Here is a 23,993-nt window from a genome sequence, read left to right on the forward strand (position 1 = left end):
AAGGGGTATGAGCTGCGCAGCACTTACAGCACAAGCAGCTACAATGGAGTCTTGTGGATATTGTGGTCTACGAACACCAGACAGTGTAACACATTTGCATAATACAACAGAAGAGCAGTGTGCTGAGCCCAGGTGAATGCCTCCAAGTGCCAGTGTGTCTCAGAAGAGTCAAGTGCATGGGAACTTTCAAGATGGCCTTTACTGCATGGTCCATTTGGGTTGTGAAGGGAAGTGTGTCTCCCAGCTTGATGCTGGTGTGCCCAACAGCATTAGCTGGGTTTTTCACTCAGCTCTATCGCTAGAGTTGCACTCACAGCCCTTCTGTCAACAGAAACCGGGAGGTGAGTGATCTGTCCCTGGACTAGAGATGCTGAGCACAGCCTATAAGGACCCTTTGTTGCCAGAGAGCCAGGATGTTTGCGTCCAAAAGCTCAGGGTAGTAACCAGTTTAAAGAGATCCTCACTAGACAAAAAGGGACAGTTCTGAGCATCAAGAAAAAAAAAAAAAAAAAACCAGTTAGCTAAAATACTTTGAGTGTGTAAGTTCAAGGGTTGAAACCTCTGTCTATACTGTCAGCACCCTTTCCATTCTGACAACAGTTCTAACAGTCAGGTTGCATGCTGTGTCTCCTCACATGCCCTATAGCTGAATTTCCTTCCCCTGCTGGTAGGCACTTGCTTTCCCCTTTCCTTGTTCTACCTGCTCTCACACACTGTTCAGGGGAGTCATTGGAAGCCTCTGAGAATGCTAAGGCTGTCAGGCTGCAGAAACAGGATGTTAGTAACTACTTGTGGGTGACGTCAGAGCAGACAGGCCCTGCTCCTGCAGTCTCATGCTTCCAGCCTCCCCTGCTGCATCTGTAGATTCATAGGCTGGTGACTATTGCTGCCTCTTGGCCTCTCACATGATCCCTGGCTCTTCATGTAAAGAGTGATTTCTTGTACAGTAGAAAGACAAGGCACTGGGCCTGAGTTAGCCTGTCTGCTCCCAGCAGGGCTATATCATTTAATGTATGTGACCTTTACCTTTCATGCTGTGGGTGCTGTGTTCACTGAGCCACAGCATCACTGTGTGAGTGACAGTGAAGATGATGCAGCTAATCCCATCATCCTGTGTTTATATGACGTTGATTTGAATCCCCCATTCCAGGCTCATCATCATGGATCCTCTGCTGGAAGCCAATGGCACCTTCGCCTTAAACCTTTTGAAAATACTAGGTGAAGACAGCTCAAAAAAATGTATTTTTCTCACCCATGAGCATCTCTTCAGCCCTGGCTATGGTCTTCATGGGGGCAAAGGGAGACACTGCAAGCCAGATGATTCAGGTAACCAGCAACATTTCACAGCAGATAAATACCATGGACAGTCAGTTGAGCTGGTTCAAATCTCAAAGTGACTGCTCTTGATGAACAACCGCTGGTAACATTAGAGTGTCGGTGTGTATGATTGCAAGTATCTGCTACTCCTGCTGGGACACATGAGCACCTTGATCCCTTAGTGCTGGTGGGTGAATGTTGGTTATGTTAATGGGAAGGTTGCAGATCACTTGGGCCAGGAACACCAAAGGTTTGGCAACCCTTACCACATTATCTGTTTTTTCACTCTTTATGGGCCTCAGCCTTCCTTGAATCAAAGTACACTGGGCTGATCTGTGGTGATATTTTGTTTGTGCTCTTACAAATAAAGCTTGCCTGAAGCTCAGAGTGTGGAGCTAGCCATTAGTTAACCACAGATGATGCCAGGCAGTGCTGGCACACACCTTTGATCCCAGCATTTGGGATCTTACGTTTTTGATCTCAGTACTTGGGAGTCACACACCTTTAATGCCCTGGGGAGGTGGAGACAGGAAGTGATATGGCTGAGCAGAGAGAGGAATATAAGGCGGGAGGAGCCAGGATCTTGTCCCTTTCCAGACTAAGGAGCTGGCAAGGTAAGAGGTGGCTGTGGCTTGCTCCTTTACTTCTCTGAACTTTCAGCATTTACCCCATATCTGGCTCTAGGTTTTTATTATGAAGACCAATTAGAATTCATACTATACTGATCCTTCCCATGACCCTGAAGTTCCTTCCCACATTAGGTCAGGTGTGATAGGGAGTCCAGAAACAGAACCAACTACAGCTCCTCCTGGGTACAGTGTTTTAGAGGCAGAGGTATGTGAGTTACAAAGACAACCTGCCCAGAATAACATGGGGAGACAGTCAGGGATGAGTCCATTGCAGAAATGGGGAAGGGGACATGTGTTAGTCAGGTACATCTGTGAGACAGCACTGGCTGGGTGATTTAAGTAATACACAGTTTTATTTTTACTGGTCTACAAGCTGAAGTCTAAAACCAAGGGGTTGACATTTTGGTTTTCCATGTCTTATAGATAGCAGCTACCACTGTGTTCTCATTGTGTGTTTCCTGTTTCCTGTGATCTCCTTTCTTATAATGACACTCATCAGACTGGATTAGAGTTCACCCCCATGACCTCATTTCAACTTTACTATTCCCTTACAGGCCTGTTTCCTAATATGGTCACAATTATTTAGACAGATACCAAAGGTCACAGGGACAATGTCTCATGTGTCTTGTCACCACAAACACCCACAGACACCACACCACACCACAGACCCTGTTCTCCAGACCCCAGTAAACACTACTTCCCTCTCATGCAGGGCAGGATCTTGGAGGCAGGAGCTGATACAGAGGTCATGGAGGAGTGCTGCTTACTGGCTTGCTACACATGACTTGCTCAGCCTGCTTTCTTGTAGAACCCAGGACCTCTTGCCCAGGGCTGGCACCACCCATAATGGGCTGGGCATGACCTACAATACCCTTTCACATTAGTCACTAAAAAAATGCCCTAGAAGCTTACCTATAGCCCAATTTTATGAAGGCATTTTTTCTTTTTATTTTCTAGACAGGGTTTCTCTGTTGCCCTGGCTGTCCTGGAACTCATTTTATAGACCAGTCTGGTCTCAAACTCATAGAGATTCACCTTCCTCTGCCTCTTGGGTGCTGGGATTAAAGGTGGGTGTGTGCCACCACTGCCTGGTTTAGAGGCATTTTGTTGACTGAGGTTCTTTCCTTTCCAATGTCTTTACCTTGTCAAGTTGACATAAAACTATCTATCACAGTCAGGCAGTGGCAGCACCTGCCTATTCAAGGGTAGAGGAGAGTCTGTGGAGGTTTAAGGTCAAGAGCTTCCTGCTTTGAGCCAGTGGAGGTTGGGTTGGCAGCCGTGGTTTTAGCAAGATAATAGGTAGTGAGCGTGAAGTTTGGAGGTCCATTTCTGCTCAGTCCAGGGCTGACAGGGTCTCAGAAAGGACCCTAGGTAGGGAGCTTTCAAAACAACCTCATCTTTTTAGGTGATTATTTGAGCAATAGCAGGGATCTGTAAAATTCTGAGCAGGAGCTTAGTGTTTACCCATTTCCTAAAGCTGCACTTACTGGAATTCTGTTTTTAATCTGATTTCAGGCACTCTCTTTGGATAAATGCAGCAGCAGTGGAGGTGGAGATGTCCACCAGGGCTTCCAGGCACTTCTCACAGAAGTGAACACAACTGGAACACAGTACTTGCTCAAAACAGCCAACAGGCTCTTCGGTGAAAAGACTTTCAATATTTTATCAGTAAGTTTTTCCAGTTTTCGTGAAGCAAAGTGAGAGAGGAATTATGTGGTACAGCAAGGAGTGTGTGAGCTGGGAGTTCCCCCCAACTATCTGGGCATCAGTGCAACCCTCCTATATGTGCATGTGCATTTGTATTGTTATGAATTGTACAGAATACAAATTAAATCAGCAAAGCATGGGCCCTCCTCATCCCATTTCCCAATCTCCATGTTAGCTAGAATAAGAGGGTCTATAGAGTTGATGCTTGTCTTCCTGCATATACAGAAATTTATTTGTGAATATTTTCCCTGCATACAGCCATCAGAATACACATATTGTTTCACAATTTGTTTCTTTCATTCTTTGTATTTTTGTTGTACTACGGTTTATCATGTCATTATTTATTACAATCCTACTATTACTTTATTGTTATGATTGATGTTGGGGTTGGAATAATGGCCTCATAAATGCTAAGCATACACTCAAACACTGAGCTAAATCCCAGGGCCTGCTCACTATGATTATCCATCCTCCAATAGTCCTGAGAATACATTTTTCATGGCATGGAAAACCATTTTCCCATGGAAGTATTTTAACTTATACCCTGTCTGGGCCATTGCCAACCATATGTTATTGAATATGATTTCGCACATTTTTTTCCCTCCTGAGTGTATTTGTAGAAAGAAGAAAGTGAAGCTTTGAGATTGTATTATGTATTGTTAATTGTTCTTGCACTGGACCTACAGGGACTCTCTGAGGTATAGCCATGGCTGTCTCCTTACGCCTAAGCAGAATTGTGAAGTTATATTATAAAAGTAGTTCCCCGGAAACAAATGAAATATGTATCCATGACTGTGTGAAAGAAAGACTAGGGATCATTCCTTATATGCTGTCAACACAATGCATGTGTCAGCCCGTTTGTGCAGCATCATTTTCTGTTCTAATGTGGCAGATTGTGGGCAATCGTCAACACTACTGCCATCTCATAGGCTGTGCCAGCAATATGGTTTGAACATCTTTTTGTGCTGCTGGAGATAAAACCCAGGACCTTGTGCATGCTGGGCCAGCCTCTCACCATCAAACTGTTCACTAGACTATGTCTCCAGCCCTGATTGCTTTTTTGTTAAGTTGCTCACATCTGAATCTGAGCCACCCAGTGTAGTAACCACCAAATAAATACATGTAGCTATTCACAATCCAAACCATCAGTGAAGATGAAATAAATTTTGTCACCTCACCTGTTGTATTCAGGCAGTCTGTGGCCGTAAGCGACACCAGGCTTGAATAGTGCCAATTTCTGCCTCTGTCCTCACAGGAAGCTGTGTGGAAGGCTGGTGCGGAATGACCTCCCATGTCCTGTGTCCCCTGTGACATGGGGTAGCCCTGTCATAGTTCTTATGATGATATCACTCTGCATACCCTAGAGTTACTGTGTCTGAGGCTCTTCCCAGTGACTGCAGTCAGTCACAGCTACTGCCTGGAAGATTTGCAGTTCATGGCATTTTAAGACCACCCTCTTACCTTGCTCAAAAACTAAAATTCAAGAGTTGAATATAGAGAGGTTTATTTTTGATTTCTCCTCCTTTTAAATAGTAAGTGCATCTGCACATCATTGAATTCTTGCTTCTCTGCTTTTGGGCATCGAGGAAGGAGGCTGTTGGTGCTAATCTCTCTCGTGGCTGTGTAGTTATGTTGCTCTGTCTCAGTCTTTTAAAGATTCCTGCCGCAAGTTCTATGAAGCAGAGATGGAAGAGCTGGACTTTCAGGGAGACACAGAGCAGTCCCGACAGCACATCAACACCTGGGTGGCCAAGAAGACAGAAGGTGAACACAGAGTCCTTCCGTTCTGTTTGTTTGGTTGGTTTTGGTGCTGGGAATTGAACCCAGGGCCTTGAACATTCTCAGCAGGCTCTGTGTTACTGAGTTACTTCCTAGTCACTGTTAGCCAGTTAGTCTATTTTCACTAGTCTTATTGATTTCTTATTCAGAAGAACATCGACTGTGAAGGGGAATATCTCTTCACTTTTTAAGGTAATTGTCTCAGTTAGGGTTTCTATTGCTGTGAAGAGACACCATGACCACAGCAACTCTTATAAAGGAAAACATTTAATTGGGATGGTTCACTTATAGTTCAGAGGTTTAGTTCATTATCATCATGGTGGGAAGCAAGGCAGCCTGCAGGCAGACATGGTGCTAGAGCTGAGATTGTTTACATCTTGGTTGAATGACAACAGGAAGAGAACTGTCTCAGTGGATGTAGCTTGAGCATAGGAACCTTCAAAGCCACAGTGACACCTTCCTCCTACAAGGTCACACCTACTCCCACAAGGCCACACCTCCCATTTGTGCCTCTTCCTTGGGGGCCATTTAAACCATCACAGTGATACTTCCTTTTTACTTTATGGTTTTGCCATGCTAGGAATCAACTCCAGGGCTTTGTACATGTCAGTAAACATTGTACCACTGAGCTATAGCCTCCAGCCCTAAAGTGGAGTCCCTTAAACTGTTCCCATTTGTGACCCCCTTTCACTTAAGTTATCTTTATGTGACTAAACATCAAGTGTCAAACAAAGCAAACATTTAAATCTTAGAACAATTACTTGATCTCTCTCTCTCTCTCTCTCTCTCTCTCTCTATATATATATATATATATATATATATATATATATATATGTGTGTGTGTGTGTGTGTGTGTGTGTGTATAGTCATTTATTAAGATTAAAGCACTTTGGCATACCAATGAAATTATATTGCTTGCCCAACCCAACATGATCCAAATATATATAGTAATTTAATATTTACTCACTGAAGAATGATGACAAGAAAATATTAAAAGCCTTTGTCTTTTACAATTAAGTTGTTCTGTTTATATAAGAGCAGAAAATGTGTATGGGAAAACACTGCAGTTCCCAACATTCAAGAGACTTGAATCTGAACCACGGTGTTTCAGGTAGCATGGATTAGTGTTATAGGAATGACAAGATGCATAGTGCAATGTGCATATGTGTGTTCAAAAGCATGGCTGTAGAGAACTCATATGATGCAATGCCGTCCATTAATGCTAGGAACACCCCAGGCTGGTCAAATGTTGGATTTCAAAGTAATTTTTGGTCATCATGCATTCAAATACCTTTTACTGTTGCCCAATATTTTCGCTACTGCCTCATTCAGTTACATGGTGGGACATGACCCCCATTTTGAGAAGCCTTCTTCTACTGCCAGGTGTAGTGGTGTAGGCTTTTATTCCAAGTATTTGGGAGGCAGAGACAGAGACAGAGGGATCTTTGTGAGTTAGAGGTCAATTTGGTCTCCAGACTTGTTCTGCATATAGTGAGTTCTTGGCTAACCAGGACAACATGGTGAGAATTGGTCTCAAAGGGGGAAAAGAAAGAAGTAGCTTTGTTCTAAATTAATTCAACCTTTACAGCTCTGCCTTTGATAAATTAACAGTGTCTGACATGTTCTCTTGCTTTATCCTACTCTAACCCGCCTATCTGTGATGTCTGTCAATATCTTGGATAGCTTTTCCAGAGCCCATTTCCCTCCCTTCCTACCTGTCTACCTGTCTGCCTGCCTTCTTTCCTTCCTTCCTTCCTTCCTTCCTTCCTTCCTTCCTTCCTTCCTTCCTTCCTTTCTTTTTGTCTCTTCATGAATAGAGTGAAGAACAGTTTGAACTCTGAGTTGGGAGCTCCTTGCTCTGATGTGGCTCAGATTCTACATTTCTGGTGTATCCCTATAGGTGGGTTTGCCCTGCTGTCCTTCACCTGCAGTTGTGAGCTCTGCCTTATACTTGTAAGGAACACTGTATAGCTGCTCATCTACTTTTAAATTTAATTTTTAAATCCTGACACAGGAAATTATGCATATGTTTGGGGCTTTGTGTTATTTTCAACACATATAATCTTCCTCAGATAGATTCTTATTGATCCAAATATTATTGTGTATATATGTGTGCATGTGCAGGTCCATCTGTGTGTTCATGTGTGGGTATGTAAGCATATATGTTTCTGTGTGTGTGGAGGCCAGAGGACATTGGCTATTATTTCTCAGGCACTATCCATTGGAGCATTTATCTAATTACTCTTTATCAATAAAAAATCAGAAGTGAAATATTTGGGTAAAACTCTGAATGATCAGAGAAGCTGTGGAGAAGCCTTCAGTGACCTCCTACATCTTCTGTTCCTCCCTTCAAAAACACCAAAATTCTCCCTCAGCTCTGATTTACTACTTCCTGTCTCCTATCTATCCTCAGTTTCCTGTTGAGAACAGTTAGAAGGTAAATCACTTCCAACAGATGTTTCTAGTGTTTATTCCATGACATAAAGTACCTATGGTTACTTTTGTAACCTCTATGATTAATTTTTATCAGCTAGTGGCTAGCTCTACCCTCTGACTCAAAGGAAACTCTATTGTCAGAATTGGATCAAAATAATCACACAACAGTCCATCTCATCATCATTCCATTTTTTTTTAAGTCAAGGTCTCTCACTGGACTGGAACTCACCAATAAAATATGCTGGATGTTCAATAAATTCCACCAATTCATCTGAGTCTTCCTCCAAAGTGTTAAGATTACAAACATGCTTGATACTATCTCCTTGTTTTGATTTGTTTGTTTATGTGGGTTCTGGGAGTTGATCTCAGGTCTTTGGGCTTGCAAAGCACACAATGACTGAACTATCTCCTTAGTCCTAGTTTTTAAATTTGAGTTTATATCCAAACCATTTTTTAAAGATTTATTTTTCAATTATGTGTGTGTGTGTGTGTTGGTGTGTGTGTGTGTGTGTGTGTGTGTGTGTGTGTGTGTGAGAGAGTGTTTGTCTATGTTTGAGTAGTTTTACCTGTGGGGGTCAGAAGAGGGCATCAGTCTTCCTGTAGTTGGAGTCACAGGTATTTGGGAGCCACTTGACGTGGAAGAAGGGTCCTTTGCTAGAGCAGTAAGTGCTCTTAACCCCTGAGCCATCTTTCTAGCACTTTCTCCATTTTTTTAAAAAAAATTCTTTAAATTTCTTCTTGTTTAAGATACTAGTTGCCTCTTTCTAGCTCACATGTTAAGGATTCATACTGAATGTGCTGGCATTGACATACATTTTATGTATTCATTGGAACAATGACGTGTTTATTTCATGAACATTTTCTTTTAATTTTTTTTCTTCTCAGAACTTTTGAAAAATGTCCCCTTTTCTTTGTAGTGATGGTTATGTTGCTTTAAGGACAAATGCTTGACTTATATTTAATGGACAGTGAAATCCCTTAAATGTGTACTTGACCATTCAAGCAAGTGGTCACTCTGCATGTATCAGCCAACTCTCTTAGCTAACTGGCCTTTTAATTCTTCCTTTCAGATAAAATTACAGAGTTGCTGTGTCCAAGTGCAGTGAATTCAGACACTCTGCTGGTCCTTGTGAATGCCATCTACTTCAAAGGAAACTGGGAGAAGCAGTTTGACAAAGAGGACACCCGAGAGATGCCTTTCAAAGTCACCATGGTGAGTGCTGAATGGTCCCCTGTTTATACTGGCCTCTAAAACACACAAGAAGGCTGTCTCATGGAGTCTCTGCTTCACGTGGCTTTGGGTAGCCTGGCAAGGACTTCCCACTATCCTTCAGGGCTTTCTCTCCTTTTCACTTTGTATGGTACCACACAGATACCTGCTTGCTCCCCAGTTTCTTGCCTAGACTCTGCTCCTGTGACCTGTTATGCTCTTGCTAGTGTCTGCATACAGGACAAATCTATGGCACTGCTCTCTGTTTACTTTATTTGGATCTTCGGCGGTTCTCAACTTTTGAGATAAAGTTCAAAAATCTACATACGGTATATAAGGCCCTTTGGGCCCCTGGATCTTGCCCATCTTTCCTGATTTCCTTTTTTTCCAGTGCTCCATCCATTGTATACTCTCATTCTCCATGCTGTTACCACACTCCTCACTGGTCTCTACAAGGCAACACAGCAGTCTTTTGTCACCTTGCTGTAAAAGCAACAGAGGGGGACAATTGTTTTATAGTGGCTAGTTTATGATTAGTGCTAAGTAGACACTAAATCAGTCAGTGAAATTCAGTTTGTTTGATGGGACAGGTACAGATTTTTGCTTACAGACAAGAAAACAAAGGCTTGTGTATACAGGATAGACTCTGAGTATAACAACCTCTGCCTTGGAGAATATCACTTGCTGATGGATCTCTGATGTTGTTCTGCTATCCTCAGCATAGGACCTTAGCTTTTTTATATACATAGTTAACATTTTTATTTCATGTGCATAGTGTTTGCCTTGAGCCCATGGTGGTCCCAAAGGACTGCATTGGGGGCTCCAAAATGGATGGTTGTGAGCTAGCATGTGGGTTTGCAAACTGAAACTATGTCCTCTGCTCAAGCAACAAGTGCTCTTAAGTGTTAAGCCATCTTTCCAGTTACAAGAGGGTCTTCCTCATCATTCTCACACCATGGCTTGGACCTTGAAGCTGTATGAACATGGAAAAGGACAGAGGGAGGAAGGAGAGCAGGAAGCATCTCATTTGAGCTCTTGCCCTTTCATCCAGAGGGAAATCTTTCCCATACATTGTATTCTCATTTCTTACCTCTGCAGTAGAAAAAGATGTGGCTATGGTGGAGGGTCAACTGCAAGCCATATATGTATGTCCCTGGTCTGTTGAATGAGTTATAATAACCGTATTTTTTCTTATTTTGAATGGGTGAGTTTATTAAGTACAGCCAGTTAAAGTAAAAGAATAAAAAAACAAGCACTAGATATAGATGGATGAATGGATGCATGCATGGATGGCCACCATCAAATCAGGAATTCAAAACATCTTGTAGTAGTTGATTGGGAAAGCCTGGTTAAATAAAACAATCAGCTGGCGCTCCCAAGACAGAAAACCCCAGGTAGAGCAGAGTATCTGCTATGATGAGGCTCCAGATAAAAGAACAAGAAACAGAAAGGTAACATCATCAAACTCTGGGCAAACAAACACTCAGCAAACCAACTGAGGATGCCCCATAAGATAGCCAACTAGAGCTCCCCATTGAGAGTCCCAGACAGAACATAGGCTGTCTGTGAGGCTTTAAAATAAAAAGCTGAATAGCAACAGATGGCGATAACACCATCAAACTGGTGTTTACAACATCCAGTAGAAACCTACTGGGAAGCGGAGGCAGTCTTCAGAACCCCAATTGAGCTTTCTCTCCCTGGCTGAGGTTCCCATGGCAGAATTTCCAGCTTTTCTTTCCCACCTTAGGTACTTTTATGTCATGGAATAAACACTAGAAACATCTGTTGGAAATGATTTACCTTCTAACTGTTCTCAAAGATAGTATTTATACTCTTAGACTGTTTTGAATTTCCTGTCAGAGTTGGGAGGAGGGGGACAGCTGATCCTAGACCAGGAGCCTAGGAGAACATTTGATACAAACATGTTTGATTTGGAAACTTGTGTGGAGAGGAGAGGAAACCTCTCATCCAGAAAGAGCTCCTCAGTAAACTCAAACAATATAGGACAATTACCAGTAGAATGTACTGGCTGTAGCTGGGGATCCAAAACCACAAGGTTTTTGTATTGATACAGACTTTTATTTAAATTCGATATTACTAACTGGATAGGAATTATAGACACGAATCAGTAAATTATTAAATTACTAAGACTGGGCCTTTTTATATTACATGATTGGATGCTTTGGGTACTAGAGACATATTGGGAGAAATTGCCCAAAGCAGAAAGCACCACCTTGTGGATTATGCCTAAAAGCCAGCCTAGGCCTGTTTTTCCAGACAGAGTTTCTTGAGGACACACTCCTGCTTGTTATTTACAGATGCTCCAGCAGCAGAACTAATGAGGACTATGGGGGTCCAGCCCCTCGATAGTCCCCTCCCAGGGTCCGGGAAGAATCTACAACCAGCTGATAATTAATCTTTGATGAAAAGAAATGAATCTATGTACATGAAACTCCTTAGTCCAAACACTTTATCATTCTATGTCAGTTCTCTCTCTACAAGCTTATATTCTGCTCTCATATTTAGCTCCTTTCTTGCCTGATTTCTCTCTACACTTATCTGTGGTCCTCTCTAGGTTCTATCTTAATTCCTTCATCTAGTTCTGCCCCTTCTAGGTTCTCATCCACCTTGTTCTTTCCCATATCATCTCCTCTCCCACCTCCTTCTCTCTCCCCATCTGCCTCTTCCTCATCTTCCATCTCGTTCCTCTAGTACTCTCTTCTAGCCCTTCAACCTAGTTCTACCCCATCTCAATTTGTTCCTCTCAAGTCCTTACCCATCTAGTTCTTCCATTCTCTTTTCTCCTCTCTGTGTCCCCATGCCCTGGGAGTCCTGGTATATATATATATATATATATATATACTTACAGTGCAAAGCCAGGCTTCCAGGGTCAAATGGAGGGGTGATAAGAATCACATAGAGGGGTAATAACCATTAATTATCATTTGCAACTCCAAAGGGAAGTGACCAATGGGGAAATGAGTTAACTAAAGGCTAAATTCGTGTAATAACTAAGAAGAGGGATCTTATGTGCTGAACTATAGTCTTAAACGTGATTAGTAGAAAATGTTAACAATCTATAAGTTGCTAGGTCAATGGGAAAAAATAAAACTGTCTTCTTTTTTCCTGTGGCTCGTATCTGTCCAAGCTATCTGCCATTTTTCTGCAGGTTGGGGGAAAAGTGTGCTCAGTTGCTAGGCAACCTGTATACAGCTAGATGCCTCTGGTGATAATTAAAGGGAGATCTGGAACTAGAGGTAAGATTTGGGAAAGGAGGAAGTTAACCTTAATTGGCACATCTGCCAGGCCTTCTCAAAGAGGTAGCCTGGATGGTTGAGTCTGTTCTTAGAGAATACAGAGGTATCTCTGATAAGGTACTTTCCTCCACCTGGGGATGGACCTGGCCAGATGCTGCCAATGATAATTACAGCTTGAACTGGGGTTCTGGCTGAGCATAGTAGTCAGCGCAGAAGGTTATCTAAATATTCCTAGAAGTGGTTAGGTAAGGAGTTAAAGGTCTATAAAGTTAGTAAGGATGTAAAAAAGGAGGGTATGAGCTAAATTGTGTAAAGCTATTATTTAACATCCACCTGACCTAGGCAGTGTCTCCTTGTGGAATTTGTCCTAAATCAGGAGACTTTCATGTGGACTGTTATTACTGCTAGTCCTTGAAAGTGGCTAAGGGAGATATCTGATTCCAGAGAAAGCCTTTCTTGAGGCTGTTCTCCAAATACCTGGAATGTGTATGTCCAGAGAGTGATCAGTCCACACTGTTAGCCCTTTCTAGGGGAAAAGTCAATTGGGAAAACTATGAAGGCACACATGATTTTCATAACAGAAGACAGCTGATATATAATAAGCCAAATAACACCAAAAACTCCTTGGAATTTGGCTTCCTCTGGAGGAATTCCCTGACCCCTCCAGGTAGTGACTTTGCCATAACCAGCTGAGTTCTTATGATATATTCCTGCGGCCCGCAGCACAGTTGTCACAAAGTGTGTGGGCCACAGGATCAAGAATCCAAACATCCTGGTCTGCCATGGCTGAAGTGTCCTCCTAGCCATGGGCCAAGAACCTGACTGAAGAGATGAGGCCAGGAAGCTGCTTGGCTTGGGGCTAGTTCAGGCAGACATGACACGGTGAAGACAGACCATGACAACAGAAATGTCCTTCTTTTGCCCCACTTCATGGAGAATGGTGTGCTGTGGAGAACTGCAACTGCAAAGGGCCTTTCTCTGTGTTGGTCACAAGACACCCAATACATTCTGTAGTCGCGTCTAGCATTAAACACAAGAACAGTCAGGACCCCGGGAAGATGGTTAGAGAGGTCGCGGTTGCCTCTGGCTAGGGCTGGACTGGCAACAGCTACAGTTCTTTTCTAGTAGGGTGTTCATTTTGCCTAGCCCTCCATATCTCTGCTCCCTAGTTTGTCTCTAATGTAGTCAGCAGGTGTGGCTTGAGCCTTCTGTGCCCCGTGCATTAACTGGCTGAGTGTGAGCACACACATGACATTCTTTGTTCTGAGGCAGAGCAGTAAGAGAAAAATACAGGAAGAGCACTGTGGTTGGTGGAAGGGCCCCAGAGACATACAATGGAGCTAGGAGGATGCTGTACATGGGCTGTTTACTGGCTCGCTTCCCCTGGCTTGCTCAGCCTGCTTTCTTATAGAACCCAGGATCACCAAACCAGGCATGAAACCACTCACAATGGGCTGGGTCCTCCCGCATTGATCCCTAATTAAGACAATGCCCAACAGCTGGATCTTATGAAGACATGTTCTCAATTGCGACCCCCTCCTCTCTGATGACTCTAGCTTGTGACAAGTTGACACCACATTAGCTAGTACAGGGTGTGGTTTTATGGATGGAAGATACCCAGGAAGCCTTCCCTGGGAAGATGGGATGTGAGCAGACACCAGGACATAAGGATCTGAGGTTCCGTGCTCTGAGGACCTGTTTGTTGGGAAGAAAGCAGTGAAACTAGCTTGCCACAAAGCCACACAGTGCCCCACGACTCTGGTGGAACAGTGAAGGGAGAGTGGAAACAGGGCAGGCTCCTGTTGTGATTCTGAGTTGTTCTAAGGTCATCAGCTTTTGCTCCCTCTAGAGCAGTGGTTCTCAACCTTCCCAATGCTGCGACTCTTTAATACAGCTCCCCATGTTGTGGTGACCCCAACCATAAAATTTTTTGTTGCTACTTCATAACTGTAATTTTGCTACTGTTGTGAATCATAATATAAATATCTGATATGCAGGATATCTGGTTTGCCTCTGCTGTGGGGGTAGCAACCCACAGGTTGAGAACTAGAGCATTACCATACTGGGGTATTGAACCATTGCATTGTGCTGGGATTTCTGGCTGCTGGGCTGAGGCCAGTGACAAGGAGGTCATCACTGTACCCCAGGGCTGTGCTGATGGCAGTGGAGGTTTTAAAAATAGTCAGATTTTGATTATATTTCAAAGGGACAGATGATATAATATGGTAATGAGGCAGATGCAGGGTATGAGAAAGGAATGATCTCTGCATATCAGATATTTACATTATAATGTCAGATGTTCTTTGTTTCATGAGACATCAAAGAAAGAAGGTCACTCCAAGATGAACTTTAGGACTTGGCAGCAGGTAGGAACAGCCTCTGATGACTGAACCTTGAACAGCCGTTCAAAGGCATATTTATTGATGGTTACACCAAGTTGTTTGGGGGATGAACAAGTTCCTCATACAAAAGTCCCTGATCTAAATCTGTATGTTTTTCTGAAGGAAAACATCATACCCTTTAATTTTTATTGTGTACTATTTGTAGCAACCAATAATCCAAGAGATTCAGGTGTGCCAGAAGTGTCTGGCACACAGCTTTCTGATACTGTATTAACAGATATGGATATAATCAGCTTAAGAAGAGAACAAGTTCATTGGACTCATTTTTAGGGGTTCCAGTTTCTGATGAGGTGAATCCATGATTTAGGCCTGTTATGGTGGTTCTTACTGGTGATGGTGGGATCAGATGGGGACCAAACTGTTCACCTCAAGGCCAGAAAGTGAAAGAAAGAAAAAAGAGGCCAGAGTCCTGAAATCCCTATCAAGGACGCATCCCAATGACCTAAACACCTCCTACTAGGCCCTACATCTTCAAGATTCTTCCCCATCCCAAAACTGTACTCTGAAGACCGAGCCTTAAAATATGGGTCTTTGAGGCACAGGTAAGTTCTAAATTACTCCAGAGGCTGAGGGGCTGATGGAATGTTCTGGGAAGTTGAATCAAAGTGCTCCTAGACGCAGAGAGTGGCTGCCTCTGTTGTCCAAAGTATTCATTGTGTCTATCCATCTTTCACAGAATGAGGAGAAACCTGTGCAAATGATGTTTCAGAAGTCTACTGTTAACATGACTTATGTGGAGGAGCTATCCACCACAATTCTGTTGCTTCCCTATGCTGGCAATGAGCTGAACATGATCATCATGCTTCCAGATGAGCACGTTGAACTGAGAATGGTAAGGAGCATGGGGCCTTGATGGAGCTGTGAGAGAAAACAACAATGGCACTTGGGTTTCTGCTGGGGCAGCTCTCCTAGGCTCCCAAGATCATGTTTTTATCTTTTATTCATTTGTGAGGCTAGAGTGGAACCCAGGGCCTGGAGCCTGCTTGACAAACACTCACCACTGAGCTGTACTCTCCCCTCCCAGCTACTATATTAATTTACAGCCATACTTTTCCATGCAATGTAGAACCTCCCCATCATTTCAAGTTCTCTGTGTGAAAACATTGTCCTGAATTCTTGAACTCTCTTCTAGGTGGAGAAGGAAATAACTTACGAGAAATTCATAGAGTGGACAAGGCTGGACAAGATGGATGAAGGAGAGGTGGAGGTTCTCCTCCTGCGGTTTAAACTGGAGGAGAATTATAACATGAAGGGATTCCTGTGCAAGCTGGCCATGACTGATGCCTTTGACAGCAGGGCAGACTTTTCTGGAATAGCTTCCGAGCGAGGCTTGTTTCTGTCCAAGGTTGTGCACAAGTCCTTTGTGGAGGTCACTGAGGAGGGCACCGAGGCTGCAGCTGTTACAGCTGCCATCATGATGATGAGGTGCATGAGGTTCACCCCCCGCTTCTGTGCCGACCACCCCTTCCTTTTCTTCATTCAGCACGTTAAGACCAATGGCATTCTGTTCTGTGGCCGGTTCTCCTCTCCCTGAGAAAGGCTGCTGCTGGGTCAGCCACTGCCTTTGCCCATTCCCTCTCCCATGATCCATGATTTATCTGTTGATTAATAAATGTGACAAGTCTGTGCTTGATGCCACATAACTAAATCCAGCACTTAACTGATGAAGTTGAAAAGATCAGAATTCAAGCAAAGGCTGTCTTAGGTACATAGCAAATTCAAAGCAAGCCTGAGCTACATTAGACTATTAAAAACAAAAACAAAACAAAACAAAACAAAAAGAGAAGGAAATACCTGAGCCTGGACGCTTTATAAAAAAGAAGTGTTTAGTTGACAGTTCTGGAAGCTATAGAACGTAGTTGGGGCTTCTGTACTGCCCTAGTGAGGCCCCTGGTGGATGGCAGTGCACAACAGTATGTGAGGTTCAGATTTGTTACTAACAAGCCATTCTCACAGGACTGATCCAGTCTTGATACCTATGTTAATCCTTTCCTAGACCGTGACCTTCATGACAAAAAGTGACATGGGAAACCACACTTCAGCTTGTGAACCCTCGGAGGACAAACTAAATCCAAGTCAGCACCTCTCATCCTCTATGTAGCACTCTTGGTATTTTAATTTTTGGTTATTTATTTATTGATTGATTTTTACAGTACTGGGGATTTACCATATGGCCTTACATATACTAGGCATATGCTCTACATTTAACTGTATCTACAACCCCCTTTAAAAATGTTTTGTTTTGTTTTTTCTTTGAGAAAGGGTCTTATTGAGTTGCCCAGGCTGGCCTTAAACTCTTTCTGTAGCTCAGGGGCATCTTGAATTTGAGACTTTTCTACCTCAGCCACATGTGTAGCTAGGATTACAGGTCTTTGCCACCATATCTAATGTTCCTGATATTTTGTAAAACATTTGGGACAAGGAGATTCTGGGTAGAGCAACTGGTTTACAAGGCAGTTCCACTGCAGGGAGTGCCTTTGAGATCTACAAGCCTGAGGTCTACTTCCCAAGGCCTTCTAACAGTCACCAACAGTCCCCTGATTGAGCACTCAGGTCCTGAGGAAGGAGGGCAGCCCCAGACCCCTGCTGCCCAAACCTGAAGCAGCCTTGAATTGTAACTCTACTTCTACCTGGTGCCTTTCTGACTTCTACTACCCCTATCTCGCATTTGGAGGACTCCTAGCACATAAGCTCATTGGTGTAAGGACTACTTACTAAGTATATGGCATGGAACCTTTCCTCATGCCCTACCCCCACACCACACTCAGCTCTAAAAAAATTCCTATAGCAGCAAGGGATTCCTTTGTTTCAGAGGACTGAACACTTTCTTCCTTTAGAACCACATCTCTCTCTCTCTCTCTCTCTCTCTCTCTCTCTCTCTCTCTCTCTCTCTGTGTGTGTGTGTGTGTGTGTATGTTTGTGTGTATGTGAGTGTGTATATGTATGTGTGCCTTGAAGTGATGCTAATTACTCCCCCACAAACCTCTCAAATGAAACATTCAGGAGGTGGGGCCTAGTAGAAGAAATTTTGATAACTTGGGTGATGGTACGCCTTACCCCCCCCTTTTTTTTGAGCTCTCTCTCTTCATCCCCCTCCTTAGGTGAACTGAGCACCTTCTTCTACCTTGTGCTGCACCATGATTCTGTGTCCCAGGTGATCATAGACTGAGACCTCTAAACCACAAACCAGAATAAGCTTTTGTCTTAAAGGTGACTGCCTCAGGTATTTTGTCATAGTGAGAGGATGGTAACTAATGCACTTATATACAGTAATCTCAGCCTTGACAATCCAAGGATCACATAATGTGTGAATTTATTCCAAGAATATATAACTGATGCAACATGATGAAATCAGTCATATTTCTGTTTTACAGAATAAAAGCTCAAATCATTTGATTAATTTAACAGATGTCAAAACAGCTCTCTCACCCTAAAGAACTCTGTGGTTGACAGACACACAACAGGGGCACTTATTTTATTTTAATTAATTAAGTAGGAGCTAATTCTATAGCTGCTTGACCCACCTATGTTCCTCCAGAATGACATACCTTTAAGATTCCCAGGGTGAGGACCTTCACATACCCCTGACACATTAAAGATGACTCCCAGGAATTGCTTCTGATGCTCCCACCTGAGTGCCCTGCATCCATCTACAGTTCCTGGGTGGTCTCTCTCTTTCTCTGAGCAGGGCAGCGTAGACATTGGGGTTGGTGGTACACGGGTTCAGACTGCATCTTGACTCTTTGGTCATCTACACAGGTGCCAATGGCATAATATTCTATATTACAGAGCTGCATGCTGGTGAACTTGCCATCCACAGGGGACACATTGCTTTAGCTGAAGAAACCAAACAATATATATATATAAACCCATCTGGATTAGATCCCATCAGTACTGCATGAGAAGTTGTGCTATCAACGTCTTTTGAAAGCCTCAGGTGTGATTCTTCTACTGGAAGACTTTCAAAGGAGATAGATCGTACCTGATTTAGACTTAAGAGCAGTGCAGAGGGAAAAAGAGGAGAGAGCAGAGAAAGAGAGGAGAGAGCAGAGAAAGAGAGGAGAGCAGAGAAAGAGGTATGCCAGGGTGCATGGTACTAATGGTAAATACTGGGAGAGGGGAGAAATCCAAGATGGGCATGGAGAAAGTGAAGGAGGTTTGCTGTTCTGTACAAGACTAGCCAGGAGAGCAGCTGGTGACATGAGTACTCAGTTTGTTTTTTCTTTCACAGATGAGTTAGTTATTGGTTCCTTTTCCAGAGACTCACTGGCTTTCCTCTCATATTTTGACCTTTTCAGTTAAAAAAAATTACCATCTTTAATGTTGGATACTATGCTGATAGATCACTCACCTGGCTTGTGCAGGACACTGAGTTTGAACACTAGCCTGGCTTGTGCAGGACACTGAGTTTGAACACTCACCTGGCTTGTGCAGGACACTGAGTTTGAACACTAGCCTGGCTTGTGCAGGACACTGAGTTTGAACACTAGCCTGGCTTGTGCAGGACACTGAGTTTGAACACTAGCCTGGCTTGTGCAGGACACTGAGTTTGAACACTGGCCTGGCTTGTGCAGGACACTGAGTTTGAACACTAGCACTGTAACAAATAACCCCCTCTCCAAAGCTTTCACTTTCCTTCTTACTAGCCTCCCTGTTCAACCTTGAAACCTGTTTCTGCACTCTGTTGACCTTGAATCTCCTGCTTTGCGGGCTCTACAGCTGTGCTCCTAGCACATTTCAAATGTCACAGATGACTCTTTTGCCTATGGGGTCAGGAAACTTGCTCTCCAGATGCTTAAGTTTTAGTCGGGGAGGTCTGGGGAACAAGAGACAGATTTTACTCTGTGTCCTGAATTTGTTTTACTTTTTTTTTTTTTTTTAAATGATTGTTGGCTTAAGGACAGCTTCTAGAAGATCTGCCAGGAGGCAGACTATAAACCAATCATTTTGGAATACTTGTCTGAGGCTCTAAGCTGGTTTTTGGCTTAAGAGCCATCCTAATTACTGTAAACTTATTTGCATGGATCTTAGCTGCTGCCAGGCCCCTCTGTGCTTCTCAAGGCAGTCTAAGAATGAGTGGGTGGAGTTAAGGTGGGTTAGGGGAGAGTCAGTAGAAGCCACCCAATCCTGCCCATTTGAGCCCGCCCACTGCTGTTGGAAGTCAGACAGAAAAGGTTACATGTGGCAGAGGCAGAAGTGGGGAGGGAGAAGGGTTGAGAGCTTTAGCAGAAAGCTTGGAGATAAAGTAACTCTTTTATTTGCCCGTTCACTGCCAGAAGTTCCCACAAAGCTGTTATGTGGCCAGATTTACCGGTATCTGCTAATGTAAGTGGTAAATGTGTCCTCCCCATTGTCCCATGGCTGTAGTAAAGAGAAAAATAAAAAATTAAAATAACAAGCAGCAGGTCCTTGGTGATCTATCCGAGTTACGGCACCAGATGTTGGTTACGCGGCAGCCATGCCAATGGAAGAGAGTGCTGGATGCTGCAGTGGCGGAAGAATCACGAGCCATGATTACCTTTCTAGAGCTTTATTAGGAGAGAGAGAGGGAGAAATAGGGAGAGAGAGAAAGAGAGGGAGAGAGAGACAGAGAGACAGAGAGACAGAGAGACAGAGACAGAGACCACACAGAGGGGAGATAATACAGAAGGAGAGAGAGAGAGTATGGAAAGAGGGAGCACAGAGAGGGCACACCTGCTTTTTAGGCTGGTACACCATCACAGGCTGGTGACATAATAAGGACATAATCCTTACAGCTACTTCTATGCACCAGCAGTCCCCAGCTTTTCACACTGTGGGTTTTTCCCACTGTAAGTTTTTCCCTCTGCCATCTCTGTGCTCTCTGGGCCTACACAAACACTAGACAGGAAACCCATTTGTGTTATAATGCCCACTCAGGTTTCTCCTGCTGCTAATTCTCCATACGTGAACAGGAGATGCTGTGACAGCCCACTGCATACCCACTGCCCATGCCCTCATCCCCCCTTACTGTGCACCAGTAGGCCAGCCCATGCAGTGCAATGGCAGCCCCCTGCAACCCTAGCACCTGCGGAGCAGCTGGACACCCTGCTCCCCCTAGCCCAGCACTGCTGCTGCAGCTGGCTACTCTCCCTCCCTTCACAGCACCACAGTTACTGTGGTTGCTGATGTGGACAAACTGAAAAGTCATCAGATTTGGTCAGACACCTGGGAATTCTTAAGGAGGGATTTTAGGTTTAATTAAAAAAAAAAAAAAAACTTTCCCATGCTATGAATAGGGAACATTATTACAATACAAGGGAGTTAGGACTCTGTATAGTTCTACAATGGATGGCTTGAAAATAGAAAAATTAAATGAAGGGATAACCAACTTAGCTGGATTGATAAAATATAGGTTATTTTATTATCAGTTTGATAATTCATATTTTATCCTTAAAAGTGGTTTGATATGTGTGCCAAATTAAAAAAAAACTGACTGATAAGATACAAGCCTTAGAAAGACCTACTAATGAAACTAAGAAAAATATTCACATACACACACACACACACACACACACACACACACACACACACACGGAGGAATTTAGATCAGAACCTACTTCACCATTGCATGATGAAACTGAAGAAGAACAGCACAATGGTATTAGAAAACCAACCTTAATTTAACCAGTTATCATACAAGAATGACCACCAGATGATAGGCACCCCCAAGATTATGCAGAAGTTACCTGGGATCCTGTAGAAATGTTAGATTTGAAGAGATTTATGGATACAGCCATTTCATGTGGTATGCATTCACTCTATGTGAAGTAGATGTTAAATCCATGCCTTACCATCTACATTATCTCCCTGTTCTTCTTTTCTCCTGGGTCATGCTGTTCTGTCCTACAGAAAATGGCTGTTCCTTTTTCCCCCTTACCATATGGTTCTCTGCCTCCTCCAGAATGTTGCTCTACCTTCCACCTTGATATGTAAAAACCTCTTTTGTTCTCAGTCAGTTGCTCTGGAGAGCCACTAGACCTCAAGGCAAGGGTATGGTCTGAGCCTCATTTTCAAAGGAAGCAAAGCTATGCATCTCCAGCCAGCTTGTCTCCTAGGCTGGGGGTGGGGGTGGGAGTTAGTTACCTAGAAGTTCAACATGTCTGAGGAGCTGAACTCTTTGCCAATTGGTCTAGGAATATTTGGGGATGCAAGAATTTCATAGCAGAAGACAGATGAAATATTAAAAGCTGGATAACACCAAATATTCATAATAAATGGCTTGTCTTTTGACAGACCTTTGGCTGATCAAAGCACAGCTTTAATACACAGCTGAATCTCAGTAATATATTCTTGTGGCCCACCACACTAACTGGGGACCAAGCATTCAAACAGGTGACCCTATGACTGCCATTTTCATTCAAACTACCACATTCCACTCCTTGGTACCCATAGACTCATGGCCATATTATAACACAAAATGCATTTAGTCTAACTTCAAAATTCCCCAGTCTTTTACAGTCTCCGATGTGAATCTTAACAGGTCTTATTAATAAAATCAAACCTGAGCCAGGTATTGGGGTGACTGCTAGGAGATGAGAGAAGTAGAACAAGCCAGAGCCACCTCGCCTCACCTCGACAGTTCTTCAGCTGATCATGTTTCCTCAGACTGGATGGCTCTCAGCTGAACTGTGCTGCTCAAAGCCTGAATGCTTAACCAGCCAAATGCTTCTAGTTTCTGGTCTTCATGCCTTATGTATCGTTCTGGTTTTGCCATCACTCCCTGGGATTAAAGGCTCACTTCTTGGGATTAAAGGTGTGTCACCATGCCTTGCTGTTTCCAGTGTGGCCTTGAACTCACAGAGATCCAGAGGGATTTCTATCTCTAGAATACTAGGATTAAAGGCATGAGTGCCACCATTTTCTAGCCTCTGTATCTAGTGGCTGTCTATTCTCTGACCCCAGATAAATTTATTAGGGTGCACAATATTTTGGGGAACACAATACTACCACACTCCATACTGTTTCAAAGTCCAAAGTACATATCTCTTCTGAGATTCAAGGAAATCTGTAAACTACAACACTTTGTAAAACAAAGCAAAAAGCAAATTACATACTTCATGCATATAATGACATAGAATACAAATTACCAGTCCAAAAGGGGGCATGATGAAGAAGTACTAGGCAAAAGCAAAAATGAAACCAAGTGGGACAAATGCCAATTTGGCAACACCATGTAGGATGTTAAGAGGTTAATGTTCTATTCCTAATAGCAAGGAAATGGGGTCAGTATGGCCATCAACAGATTAGTGGATACTGAAACTGGTATCTTAGCCTAGGGGGCCATTCCCATTCAAACCATCACATATATCAAGAGTGATGCAATGAGCTATTGTGGGCTATGACATAGTTACAGCAGTTAGCAATTGATAATTCAGATGTCAACCCACTAGATGAATGGTTCTCTGACGGAGGAACCCTGTCAGGCAAGGCTTGCAAGGGCCACAGACTCTGAAAAAATGGTTGTTCCTGTTTGTGATTTCACTTGTGCATAAACAGCAGTGATATCTCCCCATTACCATGCATTTTCATGTAATGTGTATATGTAACCTCATGATTACATCTTAATCTTATGGGCACACATCTTTGTGGATGGTCAGGAGGATGACTTCTCCTTACACTGTGTTACTCGGGTAAATAAAACAAGCTCTCATAGTTCAGCCTTTGTTCCACATTATGGTGAGAGATTTAGAAGCCTGTTCTCTATCATTAGTCCTACTGACAGGGCAATTTAGCTAGATGTAGTCTCTTTATGGATAGATCACAAGCAGTGTTTTCACAGATTTTACTCAATGAGTGGAATTGCAGGTGTCTGGCATTGTTGTATTAAAATCCTTCCATGATCAATAGTGACCATATTGCCCTAAGCTTCCTCTGCTGCTCCTGCCTTATTGGAACCGCAGCACCTACCTGCTCTGACTCAAAAAGCAATTAATACTTTGTATGTACTTTCATGCCAGTTTTTGATGCAAGATTTTAGGCTCAGTAGACTGATTCAGGTGACTAATAGGAAGGAAAAGTCTGTTTACCAACTAACTGTGTCTAGATATTATTAGTTACACTTAAGAAATGTTAAATAGTACATATATTCTTTGCCTTCTCCTTAGATCTCTCAATGGTTTAGCGTCTTCCCTTTGTAACCCTTATAACTGCCCCTTTAAGAAATAAGCCAGAACTTTTATAGCTGCAGCTGCTGCCAATTAAGCTGACAAGATATTGCTATGTGTGACTCTTTTCA

At 43.1% G+C, this 23,993-nt stretch overlaps 1 protein-coding gene across 1 annotated transcript; it reads left to right on the plus strand.

The window, feature by feature from the left end:
• Positions 1 to 1,145: 1,145 nt before the first annotated feature.
• On the plus strand, positions 1,146 to 16,271 carry LOC118584417 (serpin B6-like). Its single transcript, XM_036188643.1, is given in 7 exon segments — positions 1,146 to 1,232; positions 1,234 to 1,326; positions 3,462 to 3,614; positions 5,300 to 5,417; positions 8,939 to 9,081; positions 15,414 to 15,569; positions 15,870 to 16,271. Coding segments are annotated over 7 exon segments (1,137 nt in total). The 5' UTR covers positions 1,146 to 1,160.
• Positions 16,272 to 23,993: the final 7,722 nt, after the last annotated feature.

This window comes from Onychomys torridus, chromosome 5 (assembly GCF_903995425.1).
Source record: "Onychomys torridus chromosome 5, mOncTor1.1, whole genome shotgun sequence".
NCBI classification, from domain to species: Eukaryota; Metazoa; Chordata; class Mammalia; order Rodentia; family Cricetidae; genus Onychomys; species Onychomys torridus.